This window comes from Tyto alba, unplaced genomic scaffold (genome assembly GCF_018691265.1).
Source record: "Tyto alba isolate M040663 unplaced genomic scaffold, T.alba_DEE_v4.0 Super-Scaffold_22, whole genome shotgun sequence".
Classification (NCBI taxonomy): Eukaryota; Metazoa; Chordata; class Aves; order Strigiformes; family Tytonidae; genus Tyto; species Tyto alba.
The window spans coordinates 37,918,059-37,944,707 of record NW_024881296.1 but is presented as its reverse complement, the minus strand read 5'-3'; the positions used below and the strand labels follow the sequence as shown (position 1 = coordinate 37,944,707).

At 43.2% G+C, this 26,649-nt stretch overlaps 1 protein-coding gene across 1 annotated transcript in view; it reads left to right on the top strand.

The window, feature by feature from the left end:
• DCBLD1 (discoidin, CUB and LCCL domain containing 1) overlaps positions 1–26,649 on the top strand; it is a 49,702-nt gene that overhangs the window by 10,428 nt on the left and 12,625 nt on the right. Inside the window, exons 2-7 of the mRNA XM_032992887.2 lie at positions 5,191–5,403; positions 15,644–15,781; positions 16,334–16,385; positions 17,146–17,218; positions 18,863–18,996; positions 25,434–25,474. Coding sequence (XP_032848778.2) covers positions 5,191–5,403; positions 15,644–15,781; positions 16,334–16,385; positions 17,146–17,218; positions 18,863–18,996; positions 25,434–25,474 — 651 coding nt within the window. The remainder of the gene's footprint in view (positions 1–5,190; positions 5,404–15,643; positions 15,782–16,333; positions 16,386–17,145; positions 17,219–18,862; positions 18,997–25,433; positions 25,475–26,649) is intronic.

The window sequence follows — 26,649 nt, the reverse complement described above, 5'->3', positions numbered from 1 at the left end:
ACGGGTTTCGGTCCCGGTCGCATAGTGGTCTCTTTCATTTGTTATAGTGGCTCAGTAAAGAACTAATGCTCTTGACCCGGGTTTGGCAGCAGAGAGGTTAGAGATGAAGAGCTTAACTTTGGATTTTACTCCCTCACCTCAGAAAGTGGTGAAGGCACAAACCTGTCGGTGTTTGCAGCGTGCACGATTTTGTTAGTGATGAAGGTCAGAGCAGCTGTCTGAAAACCTAAAATGTTGTCAAACCACACCGGTGGATTTGGATGGCAAACTTGCTTTTCCCTTGGTCTCTTCTCCTATCCCACATGAGCTGGGAAGGCACAGGTTTGACTGGAAAGAGTTAGTTTATTTTTTAGATACTTATCTGTTCTTATGCATAATCTTAATTTTCTTTCAAACACGGGCACAGAACTCCTTCTTGACTCAGTTATTATTGTATCTTTTAATAAGTTGTAGCTATTACTTCAGGGAAAGCAATGTGGTAGATGAGACAAATCTCATTTCCCCTCATGGGTCTTCTCCTCAGAGCTCACAAAGCTGTACCCTCGACTCAACGGTGTTTTCTTCACTTTGGTGTGGCTCTTCAGAAAACACTGATTTTTTTTTTTTTTTTTTTTTTTTTTTTTCCTGAATCCAAAGTATGGGTGTACAAACCCAGTTTTCTGCTCTCTCCTCTCACGGGAAGGAAGGAGGACAGGCTGGCAGCCCCCCTCCGGCGCTGCACCCTGGCCTCCACGCAGGGTGGGGGGGGAGCACACCTCGCCCCACGCACCACCGCGAAGGCGAGCGTGCAAAAGGCTGTCGAAGTGGGCGAGAGGAGGCAGAGACGGAACTAAGGTTGCCTTGGGGGTGGTCTTTGAACCCGGTAGGAAGAGATCAGCAGCCAAGGGGCAGCATGTAGCAGGATTCTGCAGCCAGAGAGGCTGAGAGAGAAATGCTGGTGCCCAGCAGCGCTTGTGCAGCGGGGTGGAAGAGGGCAGGGAGCCGCGGGCTGTGTGCATGAGCATGCCTAGGTATAACACGTATTTAGCACTGGAGCGAGTCCAAGTCCGTTATTAATTGCTTAGCAAGGGTGAATCAGAAGGATGAAAAAGGCAGCTGTTTGCTGCCAGGATATTGTAGCAATGCTTTTGAAAACTCGCTTTGATATCATGCTATGTAACCGTTTTGTAGTTGGTGGCACAAACATGCTTGGTGAAAGGGGAAGCTCTTTAAAGCAGTTACTTGAAAAACTGTGGCCTCTTCCCTAACTGAGAGGGCGATGGGCGGAGTGCTTGGATGGGGGTGCTGCTCACATCCATTTGTGCGTGTGAACAAGGGGTGGAAAAGCCCCGGGGAGCAGAGGAGTGAGAGGCCAGGGCTCGGCTTGGGCCCTGGGTTTGGGAAGAGAGGGGAGGAGGGAGGCAGCCTAGCCAGGTGATTTTGGGTAGCAGGAGGTTACCTGAAGGAACCGGCATCCTTTTCAGAGATCACCGACGCTGCTCCTTCTGGGACTACCGCTGTTTGGCTAAAGCCACAGCATCTGTCAGGGGCTGTGCCCACAGCAGCTCATGGTGTGGGGCCGGAGCTTGTTTGTGGGCATGGATTTCATCACAGCAGCGTGTGCCGGCGTACCGGTCGTGGTTCTCACTTCTTGGGGAGTTATCTCCATCGTCTGCAGTAGGAGACTATTTTTATCTGTGGTAAACAGCCTTAATTCCAGTGCCATGTGGTCTCTGATACAACCCATGCATAGGCCGACAAGCAGGGACCCACAATCCAGAGACCACCGTCTTGATCTTGATTCAAACGGCCACGGGAACTTGGTTTACAAAGCTTGTTTGATGTGCTTTTAGTAAGTCCTGGTGCCGAGGAGAGATTTTATTAAATCTAAGTGTGTTTAGACTTTCTGGCTGCTGAGTACCTCCTGCTCAAATATTTTGCTCTGCTCCCGTCCAGTGCGAAGTGATGAAACCTGGATGTCTGAGGCAAGGCTGCCAGCTTCTTGCCAAATGGGGTGATAGAAAGCAGTTCTCAGAAGTAACGCTAAGTGATAATTTAGCATTAGCAAGAAATCCCAAGTTGAACTGACTGGTTGGATACACATATTTCCAGCCAGAAGAGCTGTGCCTATAGAAAAGAGTGCAATATCAGGTATTTACACCATAATTTTCATGAGGACAAGCAGTTGTTTTAACCTTAATCTATCTGAGGCTTGGCCAATACATTTCCGAAAATCAAAATTTCATGTGGAACAAAACTAACGGTAGTATTGTTCACACTTTCTATTTGAAAATGTGAATGGGTGTACATTTTGAGTTCCTTACAACTTGCCTCCTTTTCTGAGCCCTTGGTATATAGTGGGGTTATAAGTTTTTTACTACATTTAGTCATTAAGTCTCTCTTTGAATGAATTACCAGATCCTGAGTTTTATTTTACCTTCCCTCTATACTTTCGGACTCCTTTTCTGAGGTACCTTTTGCAGCAAAGTTCAGTGCAAGATTTTCATTTGCTCTGGTAATCTTGCTGAGAAACTCAAAATTTAGAGCTGAGGTCAGGCTTCTCTGTAAGAAGCAATAGTTACTAGGATTTGGTCTGGCTTTTTGGATGTTGCTTCGGTTCTTGTGGTGGACAAGCTTTTTTCCTTTGAGGAAGGCAGGCAGGCAGAACAGAGGCAGCAAGGGACATTACAGGTGCAGGACGATGCCATGCTTGCCTCAATCCGTTGGAGTGTTTGAATGATGCTGCTCCACCAGTGAAAAGTCAGAAAATAGCATTTATGCTTTCTTAGCACAAAAGATGTTCTGGTGCTAATATGTTTCAACACTGACTTGAAGGCAGATTTTAAAAAAAGGAGTTTCCCTGGGAACAAGACCTTGTTTAACCTCGACAGAGGAGAATGGCAGGCTAAGGTCTCTGGTGCACAGTTTTGCCTTTACACTTTCTGCAGAAATGTACCCTGGACAGTTGTCAGGGTCTTACCATGATAGCAATATCTTTTCAGGTTTTGAGGAGTGCTTTGTACCACAAAGGATCCTTGGGATTGTACCAAGATGACACAGGCCAGAACGTAGCCCAACAAGATGAGTACGTGCACACTAGACTTTTCATTTTAAGGAGTTCATCCCCATGACATTTTGTTGTGGTTATGTAACTTTTCCTTTTGTTTTTTCTTTTCTTTCTCAATAAGGATAAGTTGCAAACCAAGCTCCAGATTGTAGTTACTTTATTTTCATCAACCAGCTAAAGTAAATGCTTACTGTTAGAAACATGCAGTTTAAATTAAACGCCCCAGGCAGTTCTTTTTTACTACACAGCAGTCAGCTATACAGGCAGCAAGGTTGTCCTATGTCCTGCTATAAGTGATTTGGTTTTACACTGCCTGGACCTATATGGACCCCTTTCTGGGTTCAGAAAATTGATAGCTCATGTATTGTATTGCTTCTTATATTTTTATTCCTGCTGTAGAAAGTTTCCATTAAAAGGCGATTTGCTCAAGAGGCCGGTTTGCCTTTCAACTTGAGTATTTACCTATGCATTTTGAAATCAGTAGTGGTTGGAGAAAAAACTCGAACAACGGATGTTTTTTAAAACATGTGAACAAGCAGATCTGAAAAAAAATGCATTTAATATGTTTTATGGTGATACGATTTTGGATCTATGTCTCCTATTCACCTCTATTCCAAGCATGAACCTGCAACAAAATTAAATAGCAGTCAACAAAGCTAATAATAATGATAAAGTTTCAAAATAAGTGCCATTGCTTGTGAAAAAGCAGTTTGAGTGAGTTGGATGAAATGGCAGTATAATTACATAGTAGCAAGTCAAAGTTTGATAGCATGGACCTTATCTTTGCATGGCATGCCACTTCCCCCCCAACCCCCAGGATGGCACGTTTCTTTATCAACACTTCATTTCTAGTTGTTCGTTTTTAAATAATCTTATCAAACCTTAAGTTTGTTTCTCCTAGTGGTTGTGAAAGGAAATTCTGACAGTAATTAAAACGCACAGAGCAAAACAGTTTAACCAAAATATCCCCAAAAGTAAAATTTTGGGTAGTTAAAGTGAACATTGTGAATTTCCAGCTCTGCAGGATTCTTTATTTTATTAATGCTTTTAGGACTAGCTTCATCTTTGCAGTGATAAAGGGTAACAGTGTACAAGACTCCTGTGTGAGGAGTGGCTGTGCCCTAACTGACCCGAAACTGAGAACTGCCTGTTACGTGCGTGTACATATGACACTAGCTTCACTGTTGCAATATTTTCCATTATTTGGAAGATTCAACAGAATGTAATGGCTCAAGCTTTAATGTATAAATTTTAAGTTACTAGTATAATTTTAAATAGTTCAGTAAAAATTGCTTCCTGCAGTAGTCAAGGTCTCTTATCTGATACCTGCTTCCTTCCCCTCCGGGGATGCTTCCTGTTTTCCATGTCGGTCCCCACATCCCCCCCATGTATTTCCATGTGCCTTTTCCTGTTGTCTTACGTTCTGCTGCAGCTGCTCCTCAGATGCCTCTCCAGCAAGAAAGGTTCCAAAGCCGAGCTGACTCCTACGCAGTGCCACAGAAACGCAATTTGGGGGCGCCCACCATCACCCCCTGAGCAAGGCGGCATGCTGCCGTGAAGTAGCCTGCGTACCATTAGCAGTGCACATCCTACTTTTGAAGCCCCTCTTGTGGCCTTCACCTCGTCCCCTGTGCTTTTTGTATTGTGCAAGTGGCACAAGAAAACCAACAGGAAAGTAAGATGAGTCAGGCCCGTGATAGTGTGTTGTTAAATCATGTCTTGCTTTCATGTATGATTCTCTCCCACAGCTCTTTCTATGGAAATAAAATGTGGAATGATAATTGGGAGAAAACTATTTAAGGAAGGATCCTACCTATTATATGTGGAATTGCATCTTTGAGGTTCCAGTAGGGTTTGTCTGTAAAATAGAAAGCCAGAGAGACTCAGTTTGTACAGGACTGACAAATACATCTTAGTTTGTGAGTGTTTCCAACCCTCCTTTCTACTGCTTTACAAGAGAAATATGACTGTATTTATTTTAGTTACCTACGTTCCAACAACAGCATAACTGAGGTAGAATATTACAAAATACTTTTTTTAAAAGGTGGAAGCGTGCATGAGACATGATTATGTGGCCATTATTTTCTTAGACATTTTTTATTGAGGAATACATTTTATTTCTCTTGCTTCTTCTCTTACTGCAGGGGATGGATGTGGGCACATGGTGACGTATCAAGACAGTGGTACCCTGGCATCCAAAAACTATCCTGGTACATACCCAAACTACACTCTTTGTGAAAAGAAAATCCAAGTGCCTCCAGGAAAACGCCTGATCTTAAAAATTGGAGACCTGGATATCGAATCACAGAAATGCGAATCCAGCTACCTTACCATCCAGAGCTCGTCAACATTGCATGGTATGCAAAAGATAAGGCAGCGGTCAGTGCATGAATGGGTAAAAGTGTGAGTAAAAGCTCAGCGAAGTGCCAGTAATGTCAGCTTTTGTCCTTTCCCCTCTCCTTTTAATGTTCAAGTGTGGTTCTGGCGAGGCTGGGGGTGCTGCCGTGCTGGACACTGGGGCCACAGGGGCTTGTGCCCGGCTCTGGCACGTCCACCCCAAGGGCTCTGCCCACAGACCTGCAGAGCTGTATTTTCACAGCTTTGGTACAGCAGGTACGTGGATCTACACCAGCCCTGTACCCGTCTCGCGTAGGGGAAGAGCTAGCCCACGAACTAGACGGAGACAAGATGAGACATTGGAGTCAGCGATCCTGCACGTCTCTATTTCCTAGGCAGTTCAGGGCTCCGAGAGGAGATAACCTTTATTATTGCTAGCTATTAGTCACTGATAACCTTTGCTAATGTACAGGCTTTAATACTTGCAGATATTAAATGCGTGCAGCCAGTGTGACCTCCTGTAAGAGATTTGCACAGGAAGATAAGCGAGTAATCTGCTATAGCTGTGCACTTAAAGCAATCATAACGACAACAGGATCCTCCCCAGAGAGAACCTGAGGCCTTCCTCAAATTGGTTTTCCCAGTTGTCGCTGAAACTTCTGATCTGCTCTTTCTAGAACAGTCAAACTGATTTTCAAGCCAGCGCACCCTTTTTCAGAAGTCCAGTTTAAATTCAGGGCTGCAAGGGGCTCTACAATGCAGGAATAAACTCACGAATCAACAGTTCATAAAATGTTCTCTGCTGAGGGCGGGGGGTAGCCCTTCAGGCAGCTGAAGCTGAATGTGCTGTACTGGACCTAACAAGCAGAATGGATTCAGTGGGAAAGGGTGATGAAGGGCCGAGTTAAGCAGAGCCTCTGCAGGTTTTCCAGATCACCCAGCTCATCCCTGGGCTCAGTAAAGTGTGTGGTTCTCCTAAGATGAGGACTCGCAAGGTAACTTAGTCGTAAGGAGGGATGATTGCCTTTCATTCATGAGCATGATAGGCGTATCACTCATCTGGTAAGATAAGATCAAGTGAGGTATTAAAGCCTTGCTCACAAACGAAGGTAAAGGTAATTATTGTTCTCACGGGGGAGGCATTACATTTTGAAACAGCCTTCGCTAAGAATGGGCAGTGACATGTTAATAACTAAGATTGCATAGAGCTTGATTTGAGGCATAAGGAACACCTCTGCTTCTGTGTGCTGGGATTTTTTTAATGTTGTTTACTTAATTTCAGAACTGTAAGTAATGAGTTGTGTCTACCTGAAGCAGTCTGTCTGACTTGGCAGTAAGAGATAGGTGTTTAGTATTGCATTATCATATATTTGGATAATTTTTATTGATGCTATCTTGACATTTCTATTCAAAGGCTTTTCTAGGAAACAAATATATATATCAATATATTGTTTTCTGAAGTGAAAAATGAAGCTTGGATGTTGATTGAAATTCTGGCTCCTTACACATCAGCCTGAAGACATCTTCACATAGTTCAGTCCTGCAGTTATTCAGCCTGTAAACACAGAATATCTGTGTATTATGCAATCAAATCCATATAATGAATTCCTCTAAAGTTATTCCCACACCCATTTTCAGATCTGATTGGTAACGTCTGATGCATGTGGACTATAATTTGCATTCTCGGTAACGAACTGCACAATTAGCAGATTTTGCTCATATCTGATTAAACAAGTTTTATAGTTTAGGCAGACATACCATCTGTAATGGTTTTTGTGGTCTGCAGCTTGCTGTAGACTTTCCCACTAGCATACCTACAGAGTCTCTGCTCTGCATTCAGGTAAATCCGTGCAGAACAACAGTGTGGAAATAGTGCTGTATGCATATATTCATAGTATCGCTTGTGTTTTAAAAGACACGGGAATTGATAGATGAGATTACAGCTTCTCTAAGTCAGTTGTTTCAAAAGTTTTGCTATAGCTCTGGATTTTAGTACGCGTTTATGTAAGTTCCTCTGTGAGTAAGCACTGCTAAATCCATTCAGTCTGTTAAGTGTCCTTTTAGGTAGCTGTTTCTGAGCCCAGGTCTCCTCTTCACAACCCTTCCCTCTTCACGAACGTCTGCAGGCAGGTCAATATCTTCCCTTTGGCCAAGAAGATACCGACCTTTGCCATCAAACTTCTTTCATAGTATGATGGAGAGTTGAAAAGGTTTTGCAGGCATTGACAACATCTGAGCAATCAAAAACTAATCTTTACATGTTTTCTGTATTTGACCTGGGTTTAAAAAAGAAAACCTAAAAAGCTAAGTATGAAAGCTGGCAGTGTGAATATTGCTCATGTTTCAAACTAGCCAAGCGCAGCCTTTGCTCTTTATTTAAGAGTTTTGCAATTATAAGACAAAAAGGTCCAAAGGGAAATATGTTTTAAATACCATGCTGATCTCTTCAGCTCTACAGAAAACAGCAGAGTGAATGTCAGTATGTGTACAAACCTCTGTTGAGAGTGTATGTGAAGCTTGGAAAACTGGTCAGAGGCAAAACACTAGATCATGCGTGTAAATATAAAATTAGTGTAAACAAGTCTTCAGATGACAGAGTATTGTTTTCCTTTCAGATTTCTCCCATGTGCTGTCTTTACATTTAACTGTGATTCATTCATCGTTATAACCTTCCGCTGGGATTCATGCAATACCTCAAGGACTAATTCAATTTGTGTTTGGGATATTTATGATCCATGCAGTAAGGGGAGACTTATATACAAATGAATGGATTAATTGTTTTATTGTTAGTCAGAACATTAATTCCTTTGATTTCTTTACTTTCGTAAGTCGGTGACTACAGATTAGAGCACTTACATGCAGGTTTTATTTAAGTTCAGGGCATTCTTCAAATTTTGTAGATGGATAGGAGAGTACTAGGAATTTAATTCCTTCCTAGAAAAGCATGTAGCACTGAGCCATATGCTGATCTACTGAAGCCTTCCTGCTCAACTGGGACACAAACATGACACTACAGTTCTCACTTTTGGTACTTCTCAGCTTTGATGGATCTGTGAAGGCAGCCGTTCCGTTTAGATTTCTCCAATATCGCAATCAAAAGATGGTCTTTAAATAATCTTAATGAAGCTCTAAAACTGGAGGCACAAAGTGGCCAAACACTATCTTGGGGTTATTACTCTGCAGACTATTTTCTTCAGTGTTCACTGGAGGAAAGAACCTGTAACAAGCTTTTTCTTTGAAACTGTTAGCTTTGTATCCAGACTTAGATGTGAAAATATTGTCAGTCAGCAAAAGCAGTCTAACACCAGTTTTGGTGAAACTGAGTCACCTCTGTCTGACAGACCTTTAAATATTAGCACAGCTTTGCACGTGTTGCCTCTAGGAGAAACAAATAGATGATCGTGTTCTGTTTCAAGGGCATAGCTTTGCACTGGATGAAAATATGGGGAGGGGTGGAGGGGGGGTGTGTGTTTGTCCGACAAAAGGAATCTGGAATAAAAATTAATATGAAGCATGATCTCATGGTGTAAACAAGGTGCAACCTTCACTGAAATGCTTTTCTTCTTGAGTTAATTGCATTATGTGAGCATATTCTAAAATACTGAGCTCTGAATAAGAGCTTCTGATTTTTAAATTAGTTAAAGGGCTATGGGGAAACAAGATTAACCATGTGGGCCCTTTAGTTCTCGAGAACAAAACTTACACTATTTATGAAGGTGTAACATAAATGTTTTAAGTCTGACAGGAACTGCTTTCAGTCAGCTTCTTTTCATGTCTTTACCAGATTTCTGTATCTCTTTTGGCCCTTTTTTCTTGCTTTTTCCCCCCTCTCTTTCCCCAACTAATGGCTTAGTATTTTTCTCCCTTAATTTTATGAGATGATCATCAGTCTTGACTGGAGAGATAGATTGAAGAAGAGATAAGTGCCTACTTACTTCTCCATTCACTTGCAGTCAGTAGGAGGTTGATGTGTTCCTCTGGGGTGGATGTCAGATCTGCTGAGTGACTAGTAATAATTTGGAGAGTTAGCGCAGTTAACTTGTTCTTGCATAATTTACAGCCAGTAACTAGTGTGAAATAGAGAAATTACTGAAAATGCTTTCTCTTCCCTGCACCCAGTCACTAAGGGTTGTTAGACAAACTGAGCATTTTCTGCCGCGTGAGTGTCCGATGGCTGCCAAGAAAGTGTGTGCACACGTGTGTGTGTGTGTGTGTGTGTGTGTGTGCACGGGTGTGCAGGAGAACCGTGTGCCTTTGGATGCCTCCTACCTGTCATTATGACTTTAGGGGATTCACTGAACCAGTCTTCCCTTATGTATTGTAATAAATGTCTTGCTTGAATAAAGGGTGTGTCCAGGTTTCGTTTTGCCCTTCAAAGGAAACCTGTTATTACAGTATTGTTTCTGGTATTTCAGGAAATCCAGGGAAATGCCCGGACAAGTTCTTGCTAAAGATCAAGTCAGGCAGTTTCTTAACAGTTAAAACTCTCCTAACAGTTCATTTTCACCTCAGTGGTTGCAGTATCCTGAGGTTTCAGCTTTGGAAAGATTTATGCAACAAAGAATGTCCGTTTGTTTTATTAAATGGACCCTTTTTCCCTCTAAGCTGCATAAAATGTATTGTCTATTTTTCTGTGGTTTTTTTCAACAGCTACAGTTCTTTGCTAACAATTCCTCACTGTTGCTGCGCTTCTGTCTTTGGGTTTGGCTAAAACCACAGCCATGTTAGAAGTGGAGGATCTCACCTGAGGTCAAGCAGACAAACCTACAGCCTGTGCAGGTGGCCCAGATCCTGCCTTTTTAAACCGTAATTACTCCTTCAGCCTGACTCTACTTGGATGCCTTTTTCTTTCCTTTATTGCTCCCTTTTGGAAACACTAACCGAAAGTTACATTTGCTTTTCCTAAAATGAGAAATGCTTACCACTCAGCCTGAGATCAGACTGTGTTGCACAGAGTTGAGTGTTGAATAACCGGGCTGTCTCATCCCGACTACTCTGTCAACTCGTATCTACTGCGTATTAAGCACCACCTTCCCTCCGTCCTGCGAGGAAGGACACAGCAGCACTTTTCCTCTCCTGGCATATCCTCGCAGGGTGACGCATGTGCATGGCAGGGTTGGAGTGGAGAAGAGCTCTCCTCTCCCTTTTCCCCTCTCTCCTCGGAGAGGAAGAGTTACTGCTTATGAAAGTGAAGCATTTGTGTGAATGTGGGATGGAGATGAATTTCAGGAATGCAGATGTTTTCATACAACAAATCCTTGCTGGTTTTGTGAGCTGCTTGTGAAAGACTTGCGCTCTGGCTGAGTTTTTAGCTCTGAAATGAAGCAGGCCTAATCCCAGCTACTGAGGTATTTCCAGATGGCTTTATCTGAGAAAAGACTACTGAATATAAGGATCACAATTAAAAAAAAATTGTTTTCCCCAAACAAATGTATTAGGAAATTGTAATCCCAGAGACAGATCCATGGGATTGTTGCTATACATTGCTCGCCAGCCATAGCTTACTCTGCAAGTAAAGACAGAAAAAAGGGAGAAGATTCCCCATTGAACAGAGGACACCGTGAGTTGACATCTAAACTGAGTTTCCTAAAGACCTCTGTGAATGTCAAACTGCAGATTTCAAATGAAATTGGGGAATTTGAAAGCAGAATGAGCGTAGTGAGCCGGATATGCAATAGCTACAGAGGGAAAGAATTACTTTTAAAAGGAAGCAAAAGCCTTACAGAAGAGGCAGAAATTATTAAGAACTACAGAGGCAAACGGCATGTAGGCATTGCTAGCTGGTGTGAGAGAAGAGAGTCCTCTAGGCACATCACTTCTTAAAGGAAGCAGAAAAAATAAAGGAACATAATTCAACAAAGCAATCTCAGGAAATATGCCAGAGCCTCGTTGACAGTAGAAGTAAACTAGACCTCATAAAAGCAGACAATGCTGTAAAGATCATCAGATTTGCAAAACAACACTATTATGAAAAAGACAAAAGCAGTAGACTATTCCTAACATTTAAAAAATAAACAACACGTAAAATAGTCTCTTCAGTCTCCAGAGGAGCTAGCCAAAGGATATCCACAAGACAATTTACCATGTATCTTGCAGGATGTTAATACTGCTTGGAGACAGTGATTCCAAAATAAAAGTATTTCATTTAAGCCACCTAAACCATACAGACAGATCAGAAGTTCTGGACGAAAGGCAGTAAATGTTAGTTTAATTATAGAGAATATTAAAATAGGTACATTTGAAATCCCTAGGCCCCTAATAGCTCTCCTGCAAAAATTTAAAAAAATATATATATTAAAGAATCTGGAGCGAACAGATGGAACCACGGTTGAGTCAACTCATTAATGAGACACGGAAAGAAGAAAAGGCCCTGGCATCTAGAGGTAGCAATACTGAAATATGGAGAACACCTACTCAGTTTCATGACATGTAACACATCTGTTTATTAAATCAAACTCTTTGTTCTTAGTAAACAAACCAAATAATCCTGCCTACTTACCCCAGCAGAGCCCCAGCCAAGTCACTTTAACAAGAAACAGGGAGAGATCAGCATTCATGACTCGTTTTTCAAGCCGAATATGCAAAACAACCCACCTCACAACTAACATTAGAAGATGAAAAACTGATAACGTGATCTGGCAGTTCTCAAAAGGGATCTTAAAAAACTTTTGGCTTAGTCCCAGGTTTAGGAATTAAATATTTATCCAGAGTCAAGTCCAAATGCTGCAGTAAAAGTTAACAGGGCCTATAAACAAGTTTCTCATTTTCATACCAGACACAAACTAAAGCTTTCTCCATCATCCATCCTCTCCACTATGGTTGTACCATATTTATACAGGCAGCCTGGGGAAATCAATAAATCCTAGGTGGAATGGACAGAGAAGATGGGGAGAACATATGAGTTTTAAAAGTAGACGATAAAGTAGTACTTTTGTCACCTCAATTGCAAGTGGAAGATGCTGACTAGTAAATACAGTTTTCAGATGAAGTCTAATGTCTACAGATGATCACTGGTTTTAATCTTCTAACATCTGTAAAATCTCACAACGTATGCATTCAAGGTAATAGGTAAGTCAATGCAGAGCAAATCTACTAGGCGTTACTATGTGTATAGAAAGTGCATCTAATTCAGGCACACCACAGGCTGAAATGCAGGAAGCCTGGAATGCTATCCTTTCTCTGGCTTTACAACACTAAAGGAAGCGGAGGACTGCTGTATGGAAGTGCATAGGAAAGGTATTTTTCTAAAGAAAATTGAAAAACAGATGAAAGCATAAAATTCTCTCATCACTCAAAACTGAACCCAAAGAATTGTCTTGACCCTGAATCGGTTTTATTTTCTAAGCACTACTAGTTGTCCCCCTGGGGAATTTCTTGGAAGACCATCAATATAAAAGAAATTTATTAGGGGGAAAATGAGAATTTGAGGTTAAGAAGGCCACTCTGCAAAATGGAGAGAGGTGATGCTAAAGCTAAAATGGTAAAATGATAAATCAAAATAAACGATAAATCAAAACAGAAAGGTGCTTATACTGGCCATTTTAAACACAGTAAGCACCGAAAAGAGTGCAACAGCACCCTTTCCTAAAAACTGAGTGGACATGTCTCTAGATCTTTCAGGGAGTAAAGAACCTCTAAGCCAAACTGGTATCTGATCGGTTTCTCTAAGAAAGCAATAGAGAGGTGAGGTAATGTTTACACTTTTTTCTAAACCTTGCCTCTTAGTGCTCATTTCTGTATTTGGTAGCACAGAAATAAACTCTGATAGATCTGCAAGTCTGAAGATGTGGCGGTGTAGTGCTGATATGGTATCACCTGAATTATTGAGAAGAAAAGTGTTGAAATATTTTGCAAGGTTTCCTCAGTTTGCAACAAAAGAACAAGTGAATGTTTTGTAGTATTAAGAAATGCCTCTTTTTCTTTTTTTTTTTTTCTTCCAAATCGATGCACAAAACTGATAAACTTTTGGAAAATATTCCTTTTTTTGGTGCATACTCTTTCTTGTTTCTATGTCCTTTAAGGAATTAATCCTAGGTCCCCTTAGTTTTGAGCTACCCATGGGAGTCTCTGGGCACACCAGAACTGCTCTTGGCAGGAGACAACCATATCCTGGTAACCCTTCTTGGATTTATTACTTAAGAGTAGAAACTTGTCTTTAGGCATTGCATACGATTGTTTCTGAATTTTTGGCATTGGTTTGAATTATACACTTCTATGTGTCTAGACTTTTTTTATTTTATTGTTTCAGCTTATGACATGTGTGATTTGTTTGTATAATTATCTGGAACGTATGTAGACTTGCTACAGGAGGAGACACATAGCTCTGATCCAGCCGGCGTGTGGTTGAGTGAATCAGCCATCTAAATTACACCTACAGAGTAGATAGGTCACTGCCAATTGCTGCCAGGGAGAAAGCCAAAGAGCACTTGTGAGAAAATACGTAGAGACAGTCCTTGAGAGAAGAAAAGGACTAAAGCTTTCTCAGGTGTTTTATTTTGAAGAAATGCAGTGCCTCCCTGTCTTCTTCCCCCTTCTCTCTCTTGAAAGAAAAAATACCCAGAAGTTAGCACTTTACTTCTCCCACTGCAATCTGACACAAAAGACCTTTGCAAATAAATCACTCGTGCAGTTGTCTGGTATGACACAGTGTCAGATGCTGTCTTTTTGATAAGTTCATTTCCTAAGCAAGTTGTTTAACCCTTTTTATAGACATTGTTTTCTCTGACTAAGTCATGAGTCATTTTCAATACATGAGTACTCCAGGGAAATGTCACATTCGACTCTTGTTTCTTTGCCTGCCTGGCTTTGCCATATGATTTTTATAAGTCAGAAGACAGAGTCCCTGCTTTGGTATGTCCCATTCTGCTGATAATTGGTTGTTGTTGGCTCCCATTGGGCTACTCTATAGGCTGATCTTATAGTTGTTATCAGGCCAATTAAGTATTTGGGAAAGAACCCCCCAAGAGTATCGAGCAAAATGAAGAAGCTTTTAGGAGCCCATTAGGAAGTGTATCACTCAGATTTGTGTCCTGCTGTGACTGTAATTTCTTGCATCTACCACAGAAGTCAGTTCCAAATTGCCCTAAAGTAGCCACCACCAATAAAATGAGGTTGCTTAGGAAAAATCAAAGTGATCATTTTTCATCCCAAGGACTTGCTTTAGGACACAAAAGCTGTCATTCACCTCAGCAGAACAGATGGGCTGAGGACTTGTAAAGGGTCTTGTTTGGTTTTTTTGTTGTTTTTTTTTTTCTTGGGAAAAAAACCTGTTTGCCGTTTTACAAAAACCTCTCCCTAGCAGTTTATATTGTAAGCATCCTCATAAATTCAAAAAAGTGTATCCAAACTGCTTTGGATTTTGTGTGTCATCTGTGCCTGAGGGCAGCCAGGGACAAGTGTTTGCACCCAGGTGTGGTAACAGAAGGCAAGAGCAAAGACTGTGGCAATCTCAAAAGAAAGCTCCCCTCGGGATCTGACTTCTGAAGAAGCAAATGTAATTATTAAGAATCTCGGGCATGCGTGCTGTCACAAGAAAGGAGTGTCCCAAAGACTGATCCAAGATACTGCAGTTGGTAGCTATAAAACCCTTATCTAATTCAATGTAAGCGCAAGGCTATTGTCTCCCTGCCCCATTCCCTTCATCTTCCCTTTTCTCTCCCTCTCTTTTTTGTTTAAAACTCTAGAGGCTTGAACTGTGAGCTTCAGTGGTCTGATGATGTTTTTAAAAGGAAAATAAATTAAGAAATTTTCCGAGTAAAGTAGTACTGCCTTGTAGTACTATTTGTCTTGTGGCACATAGGTCCTTGAAATCCAGGTACCCAGTTTGTGATCTTAACCTTTCCTGAATGACTGCTGGGCCACAGCAGCACGAGGCGTACGTGCCTGGGGAGTTTATCTAGGGGACCCCGTGCAGATCCCTTGGATTGCCTTTGAATGTTGCGTTCTTTTCTCTAATGAGTTACTGCTGTTGTAAGCATGCTGTACTTCAAAGGGCATTAATCATTCTCTTAAGGCTTATGTGATGAGAGATGTGGATGCTGGAATTGCTACCATGGAGAGACAATTGGATCCTGGCCACTCCTTGTCACGGTAACTTTGGAGCTCATAGCCATAAAGGACTGAAGCCAAAACCCTTTTGTCAACATTTGGATTGGTACTGAAGGAGAATGAGTGTGTTATGAAACTCCTTGCTTATCATGAGAATATTACATCCTAATTATGTGATCTAAACTTTTGAAACCTTCTTTGTTCTGCCTGTAGGGCCATACTGTGGTAATGTGATGCCCGTCCCCAAAGAAATCATTCTGGATAGCAATGAAGCAACTATCCATTTTGAGAGTGGATCCCACGTGTCAGGACGAGGCTTTCTGTTGTCCTATGCCAGCAGTGATCATCCAGGTAAAGTGAAATCCAAAAGTACTAAAGGATTAGTGGCACAGTCCCCCCTATTTCATTATCTTCTCTACACACAGAGACTTTAGCCAAAATGTTTGGTCCTAAATATTGCCAGATTAGCATGAACCATGATATTTTTAATAACATATGTGCAAGAAACAGTTGTCACATTAACCAGCTACAATAGCTGCTGAAATCTTACCTAGACAATTTGCAATACAGGCCCAGTGAAAGAGAAAATTAGTACCTTCTCCTTGAAGCTCCACTGTATTCTACTACACAAGGATAGGATGAAGGGATAGGGAAGATGAAGGTTTGACTCCTACATTTAATATTCTGGCAGTATGCGCAACTTTGTTGAAGGTGTAAAACATAAGAAGAGCAGAAGAAGGAGATGAAAAGAATGAGGGAAAACCATAGCTGTTGCTTTCTAGCTAATAAAATCGTTTAAGTGTTATGCAGCGAGGTCTTTAAATGTAATTTCAAGTTTAGCCAAATATCTGTCTGTATTTCTACATCTTGCAATGGGGACTGACGTTTGTGAACTGTTCACAGATCTAATCACGTGTTTGGAACGAGCAAACCACTACACAAAGGCTGAATACAGGTAAAGAGGGTTTGCAGCTCTCTGCGCTCTGGCTTGCTTTGCAGTATCGGTCATCCGGTCCAATTGTTAGAAAATACCATATAAAGCAGGTACAGTCTTGGTTTTCTGGAGAAGTGATTTGGTTTTGGGTTTGTTTTTTTTTTTTGAGCTCTGATGCTGTAATAGTCCAAGGCCTGGTAGTGAGAAGCAGTGGTGCAGCATGGAATCTGGGACTGAGAAAAACGAGGGAATGGAGTTACAGAGCTCCTAGCAGTTCTCATTAGGGCATACATATACATGGTATATGTAAAAAGTTTCCACTTTGAAATTCAAAGTAGCCTCACATTCCAGTGCTGCTTCTGAGAGCAGATCGCATCCTAGCTGCTACAAGATTATCTGAGGACAAGCTATCATTTCTTGGTTCCTTGAACTTTGTGATAGGATTTGAAATGGTAATAAATTGTGCTCTTATGGCTGCTGTCTGGATGTTGCATGTAGGCTTCTTATCTGAGCTGTGCTGAAAACTCCTGTGGTAGCATTTCTAGAACAAGAGAATTAAACATAACTGTCCTTGCAAAACTGCTTTTCTGGCTCTTTGTGTGCTGCTGTGTACAGTCCACTCACAATCTCAAGGGCCAATTTATTTACCTCCTAGACTCACCAACCAGAACTTACTGTTAAAATACTTATTGGTTTGAGGGCATTTCTTTTGTACGGGTTTGTTTCTGTCTATCGTCACTACAGTTCATATTTTAAACAAGCCTCTCTTCTCTCACTACAGCAGATACTGTCCTGCTGGCTGCAGAGACATAGCAGGTGACATTTCTGGGGATATCGGAGAAGGATACAGAGATGTAAGTTCACAGTATAATGAGGGGAAATAGCATAGCACAACTTGGTTTCAACTTTTGCTGCTTGACTTCTGTCAGTAATTCTATCCAGTTGTGTGAGATTTACCTTTTATTATCAGTATATGAATATGTTATCGGTGTGCAAGCACACAGAGGCACTTTTCAAACAGGCCAATCAATTGTGTGAGAATAAAGTCCACTGATTGTCAAATACGCCTACTGACTTGTGGCTTCTGGCTTTCTGGAAGAACCACGCATGGTGTTTGTCCCTCGTGAGGCAGTGCTCATCAATGTACTAAATATTCCTATGACTTCAGCTTCTACTTGTTTGGAGTCCATGTGCATTTCGTTTCTAAAGTTCTCTCTTGTAGGAAAAACAATACATTTTGGTAACACGCGGGCTTTGTATAATACTATGCCTGCAGTATCCCAGCAATGTGCTCTGAGATGAAATAAATACTGTACACTGCCTAATCACATCCCACCCATAACTACAAACCTCTGGGGCTGTTGTAACTGCTCATTCTTTAAACCAGAGAAGTTGCCTGAGTGGTTGCATTTATCCACAGTTCACACAGTGCTCTGCCCCTCACTCTGGACTCTCCTCCTGTCATGCCTGTGAAATCTTTAGGTCTCTCACGGTGGAGTAAGTTTAATCATACCACTGAATCATCCCACCCTATCACAAGTATAGCAGTTGCTGAGTTTCCAAAAAGTCAGTGGTCACGTTTAACCTGTTCATCCAGTTATTCAAGCATGCCACTCCAGCCTGGAAAGTGGCAGAGCTGAGCTGGAGTTATTCCTGCCCTTCACCAGGGCGATTAGGAAAGAAAAGCAGCTGCATGTCATGACCTCATGCAGATCTTATCTACGCTGAGGAATTTCTGAAAGAAATTTTCCCTCCACCTTCAAGGGCGGATTCAACTTTTCTGATGGAAAGAACCTGCGGGGCTCCCCTGGAGACCTGCTGCCTTTGTGTCCCCAGCCCTCCCTGCAGGGGACACCCCAGCACCCCTGCAGCGTCGCCCAAGCCGGGCTGGTGTGCCCGAGACCAAAGTCTGCCCGCAGCCCCTGGGAATGTCTCCTTTGCACCTTCCACTGGCCCTTCTCTGCTCTGCCCTAGCCCCTTAGGTACGTCGTTGCCACCTATTTGGCACCCTGTATTTTTCAGTGTTACCCCAGCTGAGATACTGGCAAATGAGCTGTACTGAAAAGCCAGCAGCAGCCAGTCCGCACATAGCCAACTCTCCTCCTGTATGCCATGAATCCTAAAGCACTGTAACAGATAGGTCTGCCTTCAGGCAAGTCCATCGAGTAATTATCCTTTTCTCTTTGCAAAGAGTTGACTTGCCTTTGACTTAGTTTTCCCAAGGAGTGACACAATACTTATTAGGTTAAAATCTTACGGCACCTTCTCCGAAGCAAATTATTTCCTTCTTCAACTGAAAGGTTAAAAAAAAAAGATGACTTTTGGAAACGTATTTTTTTTTTCAAAGATTACTGCTCTTTCTACCTCCCCTGCCTCTTATTCCTCTTGAGCCTTTGCTGGATTTTATGAGCTGTAGCACCTGTGTACGAGTGGCTTGGAAGTGAAAGCGTTAGCGGTTTGTCAGACTGACCCCCCCAGCTCCGGCTTCTGCCTTTCAGACCTCGCTGCTGTGCAAGTCGGCGATACACGCGGGCGTCATCGCGGACGAGCTGGGCGGTCAGATCAGCGTCACCCAGCAGAAGGGCATCAGCCGCTACGAAGGCGTCGTCGCCAACGGCGTCCCCTCGCACGAGTGAGTTCCCCTCGCACGAGTGAGTGAGTACCCCCTGCACGAGTGAGTGAGTACCCCTCGCACGAGTGAGTTCCCCTCGCACGAGTGAGTGAGTACCCCCTGCACGAGTGAGTGAGTACCCCTCGCACGAGTGAGTACCCCTCGCACGAGTGAGTACCCCTTGCATGAGTACCCCTCGCACAAGTGAGTGAGTACCCCTCGCACAAGTGAGTTCCCCTCACACGAGTGAGTGAATACCCCCTGCACGAGTGAGTACCCCTCGCACGAGTGAGTACCCCTCGCACGAGTGAGTGAGTACCCCTCGCACAAGTGAGTGAGTACCCCTCGCACAAGTGAGTGAGTACCCCTCGCACGAGTGAGTTCCCCTTGCACGAGTGAGTACCCCTCGCACAAGTGAGTTCCCCTCGCACGAGTGAGTGAATACCCCCTGCATGAGTGAGTACCCCTCGCACGAGTGAGTACCCCTCGCACGAGTGAGTGAATACCCCCTGCATGAGTGAGTACCCCTCGCACGAGTGAGTACCCCTCGCACGAGTGAGTGAGTACCCCTCGCACGAGTGAGTACCCCTCGCACAAGTGAGTGAGTACCCCTCGCACAAGTGAGTGAGTACCCCTCGCACGAGTGAGTTCCCCTTGCACGAGTGAGTACCCCTCGCACCAGTGAGTGTGAGTACCCCTCACACAAGTGAGTGAGTACCCCTCGCACGAATGAGTGAGTACCCCTCACATGAGTGAGTACCCCTTGCACGAGTGAGTGAGTACCCCTCGCACGAGTGAGTACCCCTTGCATGAGTACCCCTCGCACAAGTGAGTACCCCTCGCACAAGTGAGTGAGTACACCTCGCACCAGTGAGTACCCCTCGCACGAGTGAGTGAGTACCCCTCGCACGAGTAAGTACCCCTCGCACGAGTGAGTTCCCCTTGCATGAGTGAGTTCCCCTTGCACGAGTGAGTACCCCTCGCACCAGTGAGTGTGAGTACCCCTCGCACAAGTGAGTGAGTACCCCTCGCACGAATGAGTGAGTACCCCTCACATGAGTGAGTACCCCTGGCATGAGTGAGTGAGTACCCCTCGCACGAGTGAGTACCCCTTGCATGAGTACCCCTCGCACAAGTGAGTGAGTACCCCTCGCACAAGTGAGTGAGTACACCTCGCACCAGTGAGTACCCCTCGCACAAGTGAGTGAGTACCCCTCGCACGAGTAAGTACCCCTCACACGAGTGAGTTCCCCTTGCATGAGTGAGTACCCCTCGCACGAGTGAGTGTGAGTACCCCTCGCACAAGTGAGTGAGTACCCCTCGCACGAATGAGTGAGTACCCCTCACATGAGTGAGTACCCCTTGCACGAGTGAGTGAGTACCCCTCACATGAGTGAGTACCCCTCACACGAGTGAGTGAGTACCCCTCGCACGAGTGAGCGAGTACCCCTCACACGAGTGAGTGAGTACCCCTTGCACGAGTGAGTGAGTACCCCTTGCACGAGTGAGTACCCCTCACATGAGTGAGCACCCCTCGCACAAGTGAGAACCCCTCGCACGAGTGAGTGAGTACCCCTTGCACGAGTGAGTACCCCTCACATGAGTGAGCACCCCTCGCACAAGTGAGAACCCCTCGCACGAATGAGTGAGTACCCCTCGCACAAGTGAGTGAGTACCCCTCGCACAAGTGAGTGAGTACCCCTCACACGAGTGAGTACTGCTGGCGCCCTGGCCTGGCTGGCTCCAGGAGCAGCCCCCGGGCAGAGGGCACTGCCCACCTCAGCAGAGGCAGGTGGGGAGGCTTTTTGGGGGGAGAAAAAGGTGTTAGGTGTGGGTCTAGGGGCTTTTGGGCTTGGTTTCTACGGCTTTATTCAAATGGTGTTGGCATTGCATATAGAAAATGATCCAAGATTTCAGAGGCTCTGTACCATGTAGGGCAGTATTTTCTGCTTTTTTTTTTTTTTTTCGGCTTCTCCTATTCCTTCCAAAACATATTTGCAAATTACTTTCGTAGCAGATGCATGAAAGTACAATGTTCTGCAACAAACACCTTTAATAGACGTGCTAATAAATCATGATAAATTCATGATTAAAAAAAGCTAGGAAGAATGAATAAGTAAAAAGTACCGTTGAGCCATAGGGGATTTAATGAACAACTTCTTAAACATTGTGCTTGTGACATGTTCAGAGTTCTTCCCTTTTAGAATATTTATAGCAAGGGTGTTATATTTACCACTTATCTTCTGACTTTTAATTGCATTGTTGTTGAAGTAGAAATAAATCCTCTAATCTCTATCCAGCACAGTAAGCCCTTCCAGCAACTGCCTCTGTCATTCCTGTTGGTTTATATTTTTTAATTTTCAAATGTTATCTGGATTGTACATAAGGGTTTGTTTGTTGTTTTTTTTTTTTTGTTTTGTTTTTTTTTCTGTAGGAAGGGAAATCTCCTCAGTCCCATAGCCTACAAGAAGTAAGGGAATATGTCTTTTTTATACTTTTTTCCTTTTTTCACCATGATTTCTCCACACCCTCTTGACAATTTTATAGCCATGGTTTCATTAATGAAAAAAAAAAGAAAACCAAACCAAAACCAAGCACTCATTCGATCTGTTGCTGTGCTTAAACCTCAGCACAGATTGAAATGCTTTATATGTAGTGGCACTGGAGCATACAAAGCTGGGTAGCATGTAGACCACTAGCCAAAATTTTGTAAAGCCTAAATATTTTATTTTTTTCTAGAAAACTAATTGCCAAAATTGAAAAAGAAATTGCCAAAGACAATTAATATAAACTTGTCTCAAGCAAAGCAGGACTGTGAGCTCAGCTCAGGCAGCAAGCCCCTCCATAAAACAAATAATACAAATTCCATCCATCACACATGCCAGCTTAGTGAAACCCTAAATTAAAGATTTTGTGCCTTATCTAAAGATGTTACAGAACCGTTTACATATATTCATATGTTTGTGATCCTTGAGAATCCCAGAAGGAGTAACTCAGACAGTAGCACAGAAAACAGTCTAATGAAAGGCAGCTGGGATTCCCATTTGTGGTTTTTTTTTTTCACAGTACAAGAGCTAGTGGGCAACGAACGAAGTGTGTAAGTCAGCAAATGTACACGTGCTGGGGGAAACCCGCTGTTTGTGTGATTAACCCATCACCTTAACTGCCAAGCGTCCTTTTAATGTTGCTATTCACAAAATACCCTGTATATTTCACGTGGGTGATGGAAGTACCCGCAGAGATGCAAACTTGTCTCTACTACATCAAGCGGGAAGACTACCCCTTACTGGAAGGAGAGCTGAACCCTGCACCCAGGCTCGGCTTCAGCCCATTTAATGTGGGGCCCCGGAGAGAGCACCCTAAGGAGGGGTGCAGCCCCTCCTCGAGCATCTTGAAGGGACTGAATTGCCCCGAGCAGGCAACCTTTGCTTTCTACAGATTATACAGGGAGCCGCAGGTAAACAGACTCATACAGGGTTGGATGCCTGCAAACTAGATGGCAGAGATTTTGAGAAAAAAGGGGGAGCGTGAGCACGGCGCTTTCCCGGCTGCTTCTGCTGCTCCTGGAAGCTGTGACAGTCCTGGACACTGCTGGTGTGAGCCCATTATCCCAGGAGAGGGAAATTGGAGGATGCAGGGAAATCCTTTTATTTCAAAACATGAAAAAGCGTTCTTAGAAACAGTGGGCCTGTTTGCTAGGAAAATAAACCAATGCATTTCATGCTTTAAAAAGCCTTTTATAAGAGGTATTTCCAAAGCTGCATGGCTTCCCTGTCCTCAGGGTACCTACACACTGCAAGAAATTCCTGTGGAGCAGCCAGCGCTGGTGAGAAAAAATTGGTGTTTGAACAGCAGTGCTTTAAGAGCTTTTTAGATGCCCTTAAGTAAAAGCTTACTCAAGTTTTTAAAATCTCATTTATAGTGGATTTCAGTTTTAAAGATTTAAATTATTTAGCGACTTGAGCCGAAATTGACCTCATCAAAAGCTGCTGCTGGAGTGTATCGAGCTGTTAAATATCTGCGTTTTAATGTGATGGTGGAATTACGGCTCGCTCGCTCACCAGCCCAGAAGAGCTGACCTTGGCCCCCCCAACTCCATTTTTCGGTGTACTTGTTACGCTTCAGCATCTGTGAGGTTTTCAGTGCTCACGATCCATGCGTGAACCTGCACCCGCAAATGCTGTAACGAAGATCAAGTGGCTGGATTTATTGGGCAGTTCTGATACCCCAGTACAAATACGTGGGGGTTTAACTTCGTAATGTGACCTGGCCTGTGACTGCACGTCTGCGCATGTGAAATCATTTATCTTTGAAAATGCAGGAGACTGCACGCTTGTGAATTGTGAAAGATGAGATTCGGGGTTAACCTGCACTGCTTACCAAAAGCTGGCTTGAGACAGACTCTGAAAAAAAAAAAAAACAACAAACAACATATTTGATGTTAGCAGAAATTTATTATGGGAAGCAACATCCTTTTTTTGCAGAGCTGCCAGCACAGGTCTCCCATGCAGTCCCACCACTGGTGCTGTTGGCTAGGCAGGATCCTGAAGGTTGTTAGATGAGCACGGGGCGATACCATCCCTTAAAGGACAAAGTGAAATTTGTGTGACAAATGCCACCTGCCACATTAGGAAACTGATGAATTACCACTTACTGAATTAGTTTGTCCTCTTCAGTGACTTGCAGAATTATAGCAGAAATATTTCAGCTTGATTTCGTAGATTTACAGACCTTAGAAATGCTAACCTCCTTCCTTTCTTTGCTTAAATTGAAGCCCTTTATTTGAAAGGGATCCTGGTGACTTTTTCTTGACAAAGCATTATCTCATAAATAAGTATTTGAGGAGTGCTGTGATTTCTGTTTTGGGTAGGTTTTACTGATCACCATGGGGTTTTATTTTCTTCTTTTCTCTTGAAATGGGCTGCTTTGTATTCACTAAGAAAGCAAAAATTGTTTTGGCTGTAATGTTGAACTGGTTTGAAGCGAGCAGAGCACATCTGATCGCCCCTGAGGATTGCCTGGGGGGAAGATGTGGGAGGGAGGGCGGGCTTGAGTTTCCCCTCCTAGCTACTCTACCGCCTACATGCCCAAATAAATCAGCTCCCTCCCAGTGCTCTCCGTCATCTCCGAAGGGCTTCATTTGCCTGTAGTCATTAGTTTTCCCTCAGTGACAAAAAGAAGAAGTGTTTTTATTGACCTTGACACGGGACCACTTTCCTATTCCCCGTTTGCAGTGCTCTCAAAACACGCAGCCGTGCGCGCTGCTCTTAGCCCACAGACGGTACCTCGGGGGAAATTTTCCTGGCCAGCAGCAAAGGGCAGCCTGAAAGGGAGCTGTCGTGATGTTTAAGTGCAGAAGTTGTTTTACTGCTCAGTCACGCTGGCCAAAGCTTTTTTCCAAAGGGGCGAGTGATGCGTGCAGCTAATCGAAGCGACGTTGCAGGGGTCAGATTTTCAAGAAATCCAAACTAATTTCACGTTAAAGCCCGGGCTTTTCTTTTTATTAGGCAGCCAGTCAGAGTCATCACTTCTGGAATGAAACCTCAGGGGCATCTCGCTGGGAATCAGAAAGTGGCTCCATGGGAGGCCAAAGAAAGCTCAGCTTTCCCTTGCAGTGGTGATTTTATCTTGTCTTGCATTGTGCAGGGTTTTATGGAGTGGCCCAAGAAATGGCTTTTCTCCTGAAGCAAAGCAGTCCACGTCAGGAGGAAGAAAAGAGGAGCTGTAGGTGTGGTGCTGATAATGGAGCAAAAAGAACCATTCCTGATGGGGGCTGCTGGTCGTGGTTATAACAGAACTGGTTCCCACCCAGATTAAAACACGGAGCAGTTTTAATTCAGTCTGGCCATGGTACACCTGTAGTCCAAGCAGGAATGGCCAGAGCTGGCGTGGTTTAGCCACTATCAAGTGTAACGCTTTCACTTTGCTTAAGGACGGATTTTCTTCAAACTAGATGCGGACTTAAAAAATCGGAAGTCCTTGGTTTCAGTGAAGTTGCTCTAATTTAAGCTACTGTAGGTGAGAAGAGAGCCGGGCCCTGTCCTGGAGCTGTGCACCGCCGGTAGCTCCAGGTCCTGCCAGATTTCCCGATCCCGGCTCTTCTGAATGCTCGTATGCTGCTGGTCTGAGGGGCAGAGGGGGAAAGCTTTCCCACAGCAGCGCAGGACCTGTGCGGAGGCAAAAAGCTGAAGCATGCAGCAAGGTTAACGGGCTGATGGGATGGGGAGTCACTTTAAAGCATAACAAATGCTCAAAACCATTAAAAAAAACCTGAGCTGAATTCACTCACGGTGAGAGATGCGCGAGAGTGCTCTTACTGGGGTCAGTAACCAGCCGGCAAAGTAAGCAGCTATCTGGCCAGAGATATTTTGCAAGATAAACTGTGGTTCTGAAACTGTACCTCGTCATTCCCGTGACCACCTCCTGAAAGGCTGAATTACCTTTTTCTTTTCTTACAGTGGTTCGCTGTCAGATAAGCGGTTTATATTTACTTCAAATGGTAAGAATAATGGCTTTATTTTTAGCTATTCAAATTTTACCTTTTTTTTTAAGTATTTTCTGTAAAAGTTTTGAAAAGCAATCTGCAGAACGTCAGGTTGTGTCTAGGAAGGAAGTTTTAGGACAGCAATTTTTTTAAATTGGCAAGTGAATAAAAAAGTTGAAGGGATGTGAAGTGAGCTAGGAAAAAAACCACAGAATGGGAATAGGTCATACACACATAGACAAGAAAAAGAAATAGTATTCTGCTGTTACGTTTCTGGTGCCAGCATATGAAAAATGGCAATCAGATAATCCCATTTTTATGTACTTTAGGAGGTAGAAAATGAAAGCAGTTTTTCTTCAGACATTTATAAATTCCATCTTTGTTATACGAGAAGAGAATGAAAACATAGGAGGAATGAAAAGATATTTACATTGCACTGATACAGAACAAGATTTTGTTTATGACTTTCCAAGATGCAAAACCGCCTTTAATCTGTCAAACTGTTCATTTGCATAAAACATAGCAAAGAGGGGGGAAAAGTTCGTGCTCGTTCATTTGAATTGTATTTCAGTCATCTGAGATAAAATCATTTACTATTCCACTGAAAACTGTAGAGCATGTATAGGCCTTTGAAACTGCCAGGGAATTATTTTTAACTTCATTGAAACCTTATTCCACTGGCCTGTTTTCTCTGAAGAACCTTGATGTGCAGAAATTTTGCGGGTTCTTTGGTGGAGTTTGTAATACTTACCTGCAGCTATTATCTTCAGTGATATCACCTCTTGGCAGCAGTATCAAGGAGCTTCTCTAATGAGTAACTTTCCTAGCCCTAATTGCAGGTGAAAATCATGAAATATTTACAGTAAAGTGTTCCTTTCAGTACAGTGCCTTCAACTGAGAAATGTTTTGTACAGCAAAATTAGTTAATGCCAATCTCAAAACATAAATATTATGTTTCAGAAGGAAAATTTTTAAATATAAGAAGTCTTCACGGGAATGAGACAAAACTGCAGAGATTAAAAAACAAAATGACAAAAATAGCAGATGTAGTCAGAAGGTGTCATGTATGTAGGAGTTACATTGGTAAAAGAGAGGGACCGCAGCAGTCTGGGACTGGATCATCCACTACAAATTGACTGGCAAACACTACAGCTAATGGATAGCATCAGGCTAGCACTAGACTAGGCAAC